At 40.0% G+C, this 12,301-nt stretch overlaps 2 protein-coding genes across 11 annotated transcripts in view; one reads left to right on the forward strand and one right to left on the reverse strand.

The window, feature by feature from the left end:
* ppm1aa (protein phosphatase, Mg2+/Mn2+ dependent, 1Aa) overlaps positions 1-4,975 on the reverse strand; it is a 46,986-nt gene extending 42,011 nt beyond the window's left edge. For 7 of the 10 annotated variants that reach the window (XM_080293804.1, XM_080293803.1, XM_080293806.1 and 4 more), the window contains exons 1-3: positions 4,581-4,974; positions 2,830-3,683; positions 2,612-2,729 (exon numbers count right to left, since the gene is read on the reverse strand). In XM_080293804.1, coding sequence (XP_080149930.1) covers positions 2,612-2,729; positions 2,830-3,666 — 955 coding nt within the window. In that variant the 5' untranslated portion in view covers positions 3,667-3,683; positions 4,581-4,974. Of the gene's footprint in view, positions 1-2,611; positions 2,730-2,829; positions 3,684-4,580 lie in introns of all 10 variants that reach the window. The other 3 variants (XM_080293805.1, XM_026151209.2, XM_026151211.2) reach the window with 2 other exon arrangements.
* Positions 4,976-7,489: 2,514 nt separating this feature from the next.
* dhrs7 (dehydrogenase/reductase (SDR family) member 7) lies at positions 7,490-12,247 on the forward strand. The gene is made up of 7 exons (XM_026151815.2): positions 7,490-7,961; positions 8,593-8,745; positions 8,904-9,010; positions 9,214-9,453; positions 9,624-9,746; positions 9,847-10,062; positions 11,942-12,247. The coding sequence occupies exons 1-7, from the start codon at positions 7,832-7,834 to the stop codon at positions 11,981-11,983; spliced, it is 1,011 nt and encodes a 336-aa protein (XP_026007600.1). The 5' UTR covers positions 7,490-7,831; the 3' UTR covers positions 11,984-12,247.
* Positions 12,248-12,301: the final 54 nt, after the last annotated feature.

The raw sequence follows: 12,301 nt of genomic DNA on the forward strand, positions 1-12,301 counted from the left end.
AAAAAATTTAATAAGCCTACTTTCATCTATTACATTCAGCCTAAGCTTTGCACAAAATATAAATATAATATAATATAAATTATGTTTGTCTCTGCCTTCTGCTGTTAATGACATTACTAGGGTATCAACCACAAAAGACAATCATCTTTTATTATTACTGGCCCTGGACTTTATGAGCATCTTATAGGAATTCACAGTCAATTTTGTTTAAGGAGCAAATGTAACAGCTATGTAAGTAACTCTTCAGAAATACAAAGTTACGTCATGTTAAGATATACAGTGGGGCAAAAAAGTATTTAGTCAGCCACCGATTGTGCAAGTTCCCCCACCTAAAATGATGACAGAGGTCAGTAATTTGCACCAGAGGTACACTTCAACTGTGAGAGACAGAATGTGAAAAAAAAAAAATCCATGAATCCACATGGTAGGATTTGTAAAGAATTTATTCGTAAATCAGGGTGGAAAATAAGTATTTGGTCAATAACAAAAATACAACTCAATACTTTGTAACATAACCTTTGTTGGCAATAACAGAGGTCAAATGTTTACTATAGGTCTTTACCAGGTTTGCACACACAGTAGCTGGTATTTTGGCCCATTCCTCCATGCAGATCTTCTCGAGAGCAGTGATGTTTTGGGGCTGTCGCCGAGCAACACGGACTTTCAACTCCCGCCACAGATTTTCTATGGGGTTGAGGTCTGGAGACTGGCTAGGCCACTCCAGGACTTTCAAATGCTTCTTACGGAGCCACTCCTTTGTTGCCCGGGCGGTGTGTTTTGGATCATTGTCATGTTGGAAGACCCAGCCTCGTTTCAGCTTCAAAGTTCTCACTGATGGAAGGAGGTTTTGGCTCAAAATCTCACGATACATGGCCCCATTCATTCTGTCCTTAACACGGATCAGTCGTCCTGTCCCTTGGCAGAAAAACAGCCCCATAGCATGATGTTTCCACCCCCATGCTTCACAGTAGGTATGGTGTTCTTGGGATGCAACTCAGTATTCTTCTTCCTCCACCTTCAAACAGGTGCCATTCATACAGGTAACGAGTGGGGGACAGAAAAGCTTCTTACAGAAGACGTTACAGGTCTGTGAGAGCCAGAGATTTTCCTTGTTTGAGGTGACCAAATACTTATTTTCCACCCTAGTTTACGAATAAATTCTTTACAAATCCTACCATGTGAATTCATGGATTTTTTTTTCACATTCTTTTTTGCCCCACTGTATTAATTAGAGATATAACAACTGGCAACCAGACAAGTTCATTCTACCATCTAAAACTGAAAGGCTATCATTAAAATTTGGTAACATGATGCTCAAACAGAACAACATAAGCCCAGGCAGGAATCATGCCAACAGGTGCTACACCAATGGTGATGGTGTAGCTGGCAGCACTTGCCTGTTTTTTTACCTTTACTTGCCACTGGGATACTACATTGGTGGACTGGGACCAAATTTGAATCTCGACTGCAATTTCACCGACAGTGACAACAAAATAACTGGATAAACTGACTATTCTTTTGCATTTGTTTTCACTGCAAAACTCATCTTTTTTATTGTCTTTGTTATAAATCAGACGCTCCTATTTAATTTGTGGCTGTGCATTTTTAACCCCTGTCTAAAAGCTCAAGGTTATTACTGAGTTTATAGTCAAGGCAACACAATGAGAGCCCTCAGTCAACAATCTATTTCAAAGTTAGTAAAAGTCCCAAGGTTTCCATAGTTGATCCTATGGCTGGATTACCGTTTCCTGCAGGTGCTTTGCACTACAGGTATTTTAGAATTCCTCCCCTGGTATGTTTTAAGTATCAGGCAACAGTCTCCCTGTTGCCAACCAAGGCCACTGCCACCTTTGACTCTGTTCGACCCCATCTGCACACACAAACACCCCGTAGTGGATGCAAAAAGACAGGGACTGATAGTTGTCCTTTTGATATCATCTTTATGGACACCATAAATCACTTACTAAACTATTATCAGATGAACCTCCACCACTTCCAACTTTTCAAAAATGCATTTGTTTCTCCATAGTGTAGTGGTTAAAGCATCTGCTTAACATGCAAAATATCTTCAGTTGAAAACCAGGCTGTTAATTTAAATCTTGCCTGGGAAAAACTTACTTTACCTGTCAGCAACACCCTTCATGAAGTTTCACACCCTGTTTTACACTTAAAAGTTTTTTGGGGGGTTTTTGGTTTTGTTTTTTTAATCTAAAGGTTGAATACTTCCAGAACATTAGGGGGTAAAAAGGAAATGATGATCACTGGCAGCATTTGAGAGACTTGACATCACTAGTAAGATATTGTTTTATTGATACATGTGCAAGATGCGCAAATAAACTTAAGATGTCAATGGCAGTCTCACTGTAATCAATGAATTTGAAGTCCTTCATTTGGTGTTTCAATGCTTCATTATACAGTATGATTCAAATATCTACCTTAAATATATCAGATATTTAAGACCCAATCTACAGACATTACAAACAAAACACTTCCCGTTTTTGCTCTTTGATTTTGCATTTTTCATTGCCTCTAAATATAAGTAAGATATATGAGCATTTGTAAACTTGATGTTTTACTCTATAATAATGTCAACCAAAAGTGCTTTTACTACCTTCTACTCTGGCCTCCAGATATTTGTCCAGCTCAGCTTCTCGTTTCACTGCTTCTGAAGATACCTTTGGGGCCCCAGGAAAGCAGACTAGCACAACACTCATATTGTCCCGGCTTCCCTGCAAAGAAATCAAAGATAACAAACAAGAATTTATGTAAATCAACCATTGTACCAAACAGTTCAACAAAGTGTCAGAAGAGGGTTTGTTGATGGTATACCTTGTACAAGCAGGTGTCAACAATTTCATTGCTGACTTTTTCAAGATCATCCGTAACCTCTAGCCTTGACCTCACAAAGTCACACAGTTCTTCATTGGCCATGACATCCCAGATGCCATCACAAGCTAATATAATGAATTCATCTTCCCCCTCGCTTCTCTCTATTGCATAAACTTCAGGCTCCGGAGAAACAAGCTGCTCTGTCGGGCCTTTTCCATGCACGCATTTGTAGTCGAAGTCTCCCAGAGCACGGGACACTGCTAGGGACCCATTAACTCGCTGGATCATGACTGAGCCACCGGCATTCTGGATCCTTTCCTTTTCCAGTGGGTTGCTAGGTTTGTGATCCTGTGTGAAGAAGTGCACAGTGCCACCCCGGCTGAGGAGCCCACGCGAGTCGCCGCAGTTGATGAAGTAGATATGGCTTGGAGAAATCATTACCCCCACTGCAGTGGAGCCACTTCTGTCCACACCGTGCTTCTTCTCGGAGATGGTTCGCATGTGTTCGTCAATCTGCAAGAACCCAGTGCGGATACCATTCTTCACGCTGTCCACACATGGGTCATCCTGAAGAGCACTCTGGAAGTCTGAGTTGCTGGTGATGTGCTCCAGCAGGTGCTCACAGCAGTACTTGGCCACCTGAGAGCCAGCATGCCCATCATAAACAGCGAAGAATGACCACAGGTCGAGACCATGAGACAGACCAATTACCGCTGTGTGTGCATCCTCCATCTCAACCCTCCAACCCTGCATGCTGCTCAGCCCATACCTCAGGTTGTTACCTTCACCATGGGAATTATACTTTTCCATCTTTGGTTTGTCCAGAAATGCACCCATTGTGTCCCTTTAAAAGCCTGTAACACAAAAGAAATGACAAATTCGTTGATTAAGAAAGTGCAGTCCAATCAAAGCCCCAATTTGGAAACTAAAACAATACATGTTGTCTAATTATGACAATGTGAAAACATAAAACGAGTACAAATCTGACAAATTTTCTGAAAAATAGTTTTCTAAGAAATAACCAGAAAGAGGCACCAATTCTATCAATAAACTAACAGCACGTCTTAGATCCATTTGTGGCAAAAGATTAACATCTTGGAGTTGAGTTCAGCCCCTACTAGTCTAAAAATAGTAGACTTGTGTGCACATTTTGGCCACACATTAGGAACACTGCTGGTGTGGATCAGACTGAAACGCCCTCAGGCCAGTGGCTGTCTAGAGTTTACCAATAAATGTAACGAAACGTTTTAAGTTATTTACTTTCATTTTGATAGTCCACTAAACCACTGTGACCTCCGCAATGCAGACCACTTCACCATACTAGCTACCTGGGGTAGTAAAGAGTTGCAGCTACACGCCTGTAGCGCTAGCCCCAGCTAGCAGACTCGATAACCATCACAAGACATAAAATCGGTCAAAACCAACTCTAACGCTGTAATGAACTACTTTACACCATAGTCACGTTTATTAAGGCTCAATAATGCTGCTGGGTTTAGTGAGAAACTTTGCTCTGCAGCCAGTACCGACTACAACTGAAATAAACAAACAGCCTAGCCTACTTACGGGCCTTGACCCTTGTCCCTCACAGCTAACTGACAGGCCTCCCTCCCTGCCGTGGTGCGCTAATATAATATTGAGGCAGGCAAAGCCCTTGGCCTTGCTAATTGCTACATGCTAACACAGCTAAGAACTACGGCTGCCCAATGTTCCTCAACAGCTGCTGGCTACAAAGTAAACATTTAATGACTTACCAAATACCAAAATACTAGTCGACACCAGCGGAAGATACAACAGGGACGATGACCGACTGGCCGCAGTTCGCACCAGAGAGGGTACACCGACGAAACTAGGGGGTATACGGCGGTTTAGCTAAGGTAGCTAGCCAGTTAGCAGCGAGCAATCGTCACTCAAGATTCGGTGCATATAAATTGTGTAGGTGCGGAGATCCCTCTTTGCGTACGTCCGTGATGCATTACATTATCTCAGCTGGCGAGAATATTCAAACGGATTTTCTCGTGGCTTTTTGGGGGGTGGCCGGTGGTTTATGCGGCCAAGCCAGGGGAAGGGAAGCTGAAACGTCTGCCCCAGCCTCTCCACTTGACAGCCTGACAACTTGCTAGCTAACGTTAGCCTGAGCGGCACGGAGCGACGGAGACAGGACCCGGATGTTGCAGGTTGCGCATTCGAAAACATGACATCATTCCTAAAGATCTGTGGCTGGCTGCTCCAGCTGCTACATAGAAACATGCTCGCAAAGCATGTATACCACAACACGGGCTTCCAAATCTGATATAAACAAGCCCGTACAAAATGACAATTAATTCAGTGCAATCCTGCAAACGTGCTGCATAAGTGCTTCTGTCAAAATATGTCGTTATTGCACAAATTCCTGCTTCTTGTGCAATTTCAGTCTGTAGAAGGGAAATGTGGCACCGTTAATGTTGACCATTGCTTGATTTTTGTTTTTATTAATTTTAATTTATTTTATTTTACCCCCCTCCCCCGCCATGTTCTCCGGCGCCACCAATAGGTCGAATTATAGGTGTGTTTATGCACTTTAATCGCTTGCTTTATTTATTTATTTATTTATTTAATTATAATAATTTACAACTGGAAGGTTTCCACCACATTCCTACAGCAAATTATAAACAATTATAAAGGTTAACATGCATGCATAAATTGTTATGTTTAGCTGTTAAGTATAATTCGTGAGGTCTGTCCAAAAAGTTAGGTTACAATATCATAAAAATGAGTGAAATCTTTTTCTTATTTGATTTGTTGTTCCAAAGAATTTTCGAGGAAATTTATAACCTATAATATGTGCAACCACAAAACAAATGAGTTCTACTTTTCAGATGATTCCTGTGAAAAAGTTTATTTTTCATTGACATTTAGCAATCATTTAGATGTACATGTTTCTGGGATTATATATTACATAATATTTTATCTGCAATTCATTATTTTGTTTTACATGTAGTATCTAAAACGTAAGAACCGAAACTTTATGGCAACTGGCATCTACAAACAAAACATTCCCATAAAACTTCCCACGATAGTTTTATTTTGCTGCTGTAGAAACATAAACTAGTCTGATTCACCGAGTGTTTCTTTGAGGTCAGTCACTGTCATACTGTATTTTTTACAGAAGCGGGTTTCCTAAAAAGCTGACAAGTTTTTGCTGGGTATATTTGTAACAGAGGATCTTTAGGCCAAGTCTCATAAAAGTTAAATGAGATGACACAGAGGTTGTGTGTGGCATTGCTCGCTCTTCTGTAACAGGCTTTCAAACCCAGTATCCAAAAGCCTGTGGGTAGAAGATGACCACCATCTGCACCATTTTTACTGTGGACAGTTAGGGGAGAACTTTCTCTAATAGATTGAATTGACTTTGCTGTCCCAACAGGAAGTCTTTTCAATATATCATAACACAATACCAATATTTACTTTGTTTGTTTGCTTTTTTTTATTACTGAGTTCCTTGTTATATTATAATCAGCTTTTTAAATGTCATTTGTTATTTTATTTTCTGATTTTTGTTTTTTAAGCTCATTCATTTTATATTGTTTGACATTTTTATTTTCATGTAAATTTATATTCTTGAGTATTTTACCTTATAGCTATTTTTGTTTTGTCATGTTGTATTATGTCATACTGAGCTATTCTATTTAATTTAAGCAATTCTGTCTTAGGTTACAGCTGCTCTAGCATAATTTCCCTTCTGGGATGAATACTGTAGTATCTTATCTTAAATGCCCTTTAACCTTGCTGAGTTGCTAGACTCCCTTATCATCGCTGTAGCTTTAATGGTTGACAGTTCTTTAAATGAGCATGGTATTCACATGGATGCAGGGGTCTCGAAAATTAAGATGTAATCAAGAGGAACTGAGCAATACATGAATCAATGTAACATGTCATGATCCATTTACTCTGAAGGGTCTGTTTGGTAAAAATGAGATATTATTTAAAGAAAAATTAAAAGATATGTTATGAAAATGAGTTAAAATGTATTACATTTACACTAGACATCCATGAGCCAAAATGTGTCCAGTGTGCTAAGCAATCAAAATTAAGTGCCTTGTGTCTAACTGCACTTGGCCAGTAAAATAACCACCACATGCATGTTTTTCAGTTTGGAGTGTTTCTAAACCCATTAAATCCAACATGAAAATAACACTGTCCTCAGTTAGTTAAACTAGTCAAGATCACAGTTTTTATACTATGCAAATCCGTCCTGCATCAGGCTTGCATAAACCAATGACCGGGGGGATATAGGTTATTTTAATAATAATAACAGATAATAGATGGATATAGGTTACTTTAAAATGAAATACAACATGCAAAACTGCATATCGCTAATGCCTCATACTGGGAAAACGTGTGTTTGCTTGTATTACTGAAATATATCCCCTCATCTTACTTACTGCCATACTATACTTACATATCTTACTGTCTTGGAGCAACTGTGACCACATAATTTCCTCAGGGATTAGTAAAGTATTGTGAGTCTGATTCTGTTCCATTAAATCCTCTCTCATCTAAACTCAGGGCTGGGTTTGGGGGTTTTTTGTTTGTTTTTCTTGGAGACTCGCAGGGTTCTGCAGGACACTGTGTAACAGCTGTGGTTCAAGTTCGTTATTGCAAAAGATAACTGTTATACTGTTATGCAACCTGGAGAAGAGCGATAGATAGGAAGAAGCACGTTTATTTCTGAAGATTTAATTTAGAAAATAAAGCGGAAGTGACGTAGACATCCTTTAACTTAGTTTTGGTTGTAGCTATGGGGTTAGGGTTACTGCTTCATTATTGCAAACATTTTAAGAGATACTTATTATTCTTAACATCTTAACAGATACTCTGACCTGTAACTATCGTAAAATGCTTCGACCGTAAGTAGACACCGTTCGCACATGCGTGGTACCGATCGGATTTCCGGTACGGATCGGGTAGTGACAAGCCACTTTAAAAGTATACGCGTGTACTGTAGCCCACTTGCTTCCACCAAATGGACTGCTGGATTGTGTCTGCTCTCAGCTGGTTTATACCAGTTTATTTACTCATCCATTTACTCTGCTTCCTTTTCGCGGATGCAGACTTCACTCTCCTCTGGGCAAGTCTAGCGGGGCACAAGCCAGGTGAGTCAAACGAAACACACCACATGTTGTCTTCACCTTCTTGTTTATAACGAAGGGAATCCGTCCTATGAGGGGACAAGCACGGGTAACCTCTCTGTTTGTGATTGATCGGTTGAACTGTCAAAGAACAATAAGTTGATTTTATAAGGCTTCGTCTTCAACTCAGATTGACCTCTGAACTCTTTAACGGCAAAACGTCATTTGTGTTTAGAAGATAATGTGTGCCATGCTAACTTTACTCTGATGTGAGCCTCAGCAGAACACACAGCTTCTTATATTATATAGACATGTAATCATACAACAAATTCCGTATAATGTTACAATATGCACTTAATAATTTCTCTGTATGAATGTCAAAAGTCTTCCATTTTAGTGCACTGGAACATTTTCTGAACAGTGACCACAGGTAGTCAACAAAAGTACTAAAGGCAAAACTATCCAAGAGTTCAAGAGTCTTCTGTGAAAAAGATAAAATAAGTAATAATAATTTTGGTGAAAGTAAGAGCATACAATAAGAGTGCCGTATTCAGTTAAAACAAAATCAGGCAATCTTTATGACTCCTCTGTTGCTAACTGCTAAGTGTCGTAAAAGAAATTCGCCTTGTTGACTGTTGTGGTTTGTGTCAACCAGAGAGGAAGCTGAAAGGGCTGGTGGTGTGGATCACTGGAGCATCCAGTGGTATTGGAGAAGAGCTGGCCTACCAGCTGGCAAAGTGCGGCTCACGTCTCATCCTGTCTGCCCGCCGTGAGGATGAGCTACACAGAGTGAAACGCCATTGCTTAGGTAAGATAAATTAAAATGATGTTGTTATGTATTCAACATCCGTGCTTTAACTTTTTACCTTTTCAGTCAGTTCGGTTGCAACTGGGCATTAGCTTGATTTCAGTTCAGTGTTACTTGCTTGTGATCAGCTGAATCATTTTTATTCTTTTATTTTCAAGAGACCTCCAACCTTAAGGATGACGATGTTCTTGTTCTTCCCCTTGATTTGCTGGAGAGGACATCACACGAGGAAAGAACAAAAACAGTTATTCGCTACTTTGGGAATGTAAGGCTTAGTTCTTAGTTTCATTACCACATTAATATTTCCTGACGCCTGCAACTTATTTAAAAGATGCTGGTTTTAAACCAGGAATCAAACAATGACCCAATTAAAATTCTATTTCACCAGATTGTAGATTGATAACTTTTCAAGTCACGTCATCTTTCTGCACTTTTTTTATCCTATCTTATTTTTTCATCCCTCATCAGATTGATATACTCATTAACAATGGCGGTCGAAGTCAGCGCTCTCTGTTCTTGGAAACCAGCGTGGATGTGTGCCAGGCCTTGATGGAGCTCAACTTCTTAGGTACGGTCTCTCTAACCAAGCAGGTGCTGCCTCACATGACGCAGCAAGGCAGGGGGAGCATCGTGACTGTCAGCAGCCTAGTCGGCCTCGCCGGGGCGCCTCTTGCAACAGGATACTGTGCCACCAAGCATGCTCTTCAGGTGATGCGATTTCTCATGACTCTGTGGTTTGAATTTAACTCATTTAATGTAATTGAATGTTTCTGCATCTCGTCTAAACTTAGCGTTAGTTATATATGGGGAACAAAGGAAGGGAAAAAAAACTATTACCGGTCCCAACTGGGTAAGTGGTGTTGCTGTATTTTCCACAGGGTTTTTTCAATGCCCTTCGACCTGAGCTGACTGATTATCCAAAGATACTAATTAGCATGGTGTGCCCAGGGCCAATCCAATCACAGATTATCAGCAACGTCTTCACAGAGGAGCTAAACAAGGTAATGCATTTTATTTGCTGTTGCGATTTCACATTTGTGACATAAGTGCTTTTTGAGAACGTTTGCTTTCAGTAACCATTTTTCCTTCCATTACGTAAAGCCTGTGGCATCAGTTGGAAGCCAGGAACACAAAATGCCAACAAGTCGCTGTGTGCATTTAATGCTAGTGGGAATCGCCAATGGTGTCAAGGAGATGTGGATTGCACAGCAGCCCTTCCTCCTGTTTTACTACGCCTGGCAGTATGCTCCTACGTTTGCCTGGTTCATCACAGACCTGCTGGGAAGGAAGAGAGTTCAAAATTTTAAAGCTGGTGTGGTACGTACATAATATGCACAGGGTGTATGTAAAAGATGGGTGTAGCCACCAAGACAGCATGCCTTGGCCTCTGGACTCGGAATTCTGAAGGCATCATGTTGATTTTTTTTTTTTTTTGCGCCAAAAGTGAACATATTTAGATCAGAGGGTGAGGATATTGGCTCAAGTTAGCAACATGCTAATTAGTGATAAATAGCAGACTAATAAAACTAATGCACAAACTGACAGGCTGTACATAATAGCAGGGGATGTTAAGCAGCACAGACCCAGTTAAGAGGTCCAGTTCAGCTCCCCGTGTCTGTAAACCTGTCAGTCAAAGCATTCAAACCCCCAAATTTCAGCTTGATAAACAGGCAGAGCAAAACATGTTATGAGGGGAAACGGGCTATAGAGACTTTGCTGTAGATGTGTTTTTTCATGGCTGAGCTTGGTTATTGGGTACATAAAAGGTTGATGAGGCCATTGCATGTCATCCATTAGTTTCTGGAGTCTGCACTCAAGCATTTTTGATGCAACCATGTTTTATTATATTTATATATAAATTAATATAAAGCACAAAATCTAAAACTTGTGTCTTATATTGTAGGGTAAAGACCACACAATAATAGATCCTATCTTCTTGCCCTGGTTATGCAGTTGAGCCTTATTTGTGTCCTTTTCACTCCCTGTCATTTAAGTGTGTGAGAATTTTAAAAATGTCTATAGCTCATACATAGAGTCCAGACCTGCTTTAATTCTTCATGGCATAGATTTAACAAGGTGCTGGAAACATTCCTCAGAGATTTTGGTCCATAGTCACATGACAGCACCACACAGTTACTACACATTTATTGGCTACACATCCATGAGGTGACTCTCTGGAGTCCACCAAATCTCAAAAGTGCTCTATTGGGTTAGGATTCAATGACTGCAGAGGTTGTTTGAGTACAGTGAACCCCGTGTCATGTTCAAGAAACCAGTTTGCGTTGATTTGAGCTTTATGTCTCAGGTTATCCTGCTTCAAGCAGCTGTCTGAAGATGCGGTGATAAAAGGGTAATACTCAATTGATCCCAAGCAACCCAAATATCCATCCTTTTATTTTCTTTACACCAAATTCTGACCTTACCATCCAAAGGTAGCAACAGAAGTTGAACCTCATCAGACACGGCAACATTTTTCCAGAGTTCTGTTGTGCAACTTTGGTGAGCTTGTCTGAATTGTAGCCTCAGTTTCCTGTTCTAAGCTGACAAGAAATGGCACCCGGTGTGGTCTCCCTATTGTGTCAATGGGGCATTTTCACCCGAGGAACTGTAGCTCACTGCATATTTTCTCTTTTTCAAACAGTTTCTGAAATACGCTTACCAGCTACATTCATACATCTGCTGCATTCAAAGTTACTCTAATCACTTTTCTGCCTCATTCTAATGGTCTGTTTGAACCTCAGCAGGTCATCTGAATCTTCTTTACTTGCCTAAACTCATTGAGTTTGCTACCTTGTGATTGGATGGTTAGATATTTATGTTACTGATCAGCTGACTAAAGTGGCCAGTGAGTGTAATTATGTCAGTATTTAACGGAGAGGGAGGAGAATGCATATAAATTGCACACTGGACCTTAAATATAAAGAGGTTAATTTACAGAAAGGTCATTTTGCAGCTGGGTGGCCGTTGCTTCAGAAGGATCATTTTGAAACAGAAAGAGCCTAAAAAAACATGAATAGCATAACAGTGAAATCCCTGCCTATAAAGCTCGTCATCTTGTGACCACCTTGAAAAAATTTTTTTTTAAGATGTACAAATATTAACAGCATGTCTATTTGGACGTTTTCCTTTAAATTATTTTGATTTGATTCAGGGAAGTAGAAAATCAGTGCTGACAGCCGCACTCTTCCTTTTGCAGGATGCAGACTCTGCATACTTCACTAAACCAAAGACCTCCTGAAAGCTGCGTCCTCAGGAAGAAACACTTCAATGTGTTCCTAAAGTTGGACTTTGGATTTTTTTTTTCCATCCAGAAGGAAGAATTCAAGGACATGACTGTTTAAAAGCTCAGTTTAAAAGCTCTTCTTGTCTCAGGCGTAGTTAGTCTGTTTTTCCCCTGGGTTTTGGTTTTTGTTTTTTTGTGTTTTTTTTTTTTTTTGGCCTAAAGAATGATTACAGATTTGAATGACCTTTTGGATGACTAATAAAGTTTACTTTAAATTTTCTTTTGGGCCAGGTTGTTTAATGAAACATTAAACTGCTGTTTGATGAGCGATTT

Source organism: Astatotilapia calliptera, chromosome 19 (assembly GCF_964374335.1).
Source record: "Astatotilapia calliptera chromosome 19, fAstCal68.1, whole genome shotgun sequence".
Taxonomy (NCBI): Eukaryota; Metazoa; Chordata; class Actinopteri; order Cichliformes; family Cichlidae; genus Astatotilapia; species Astatotilapia calliptera.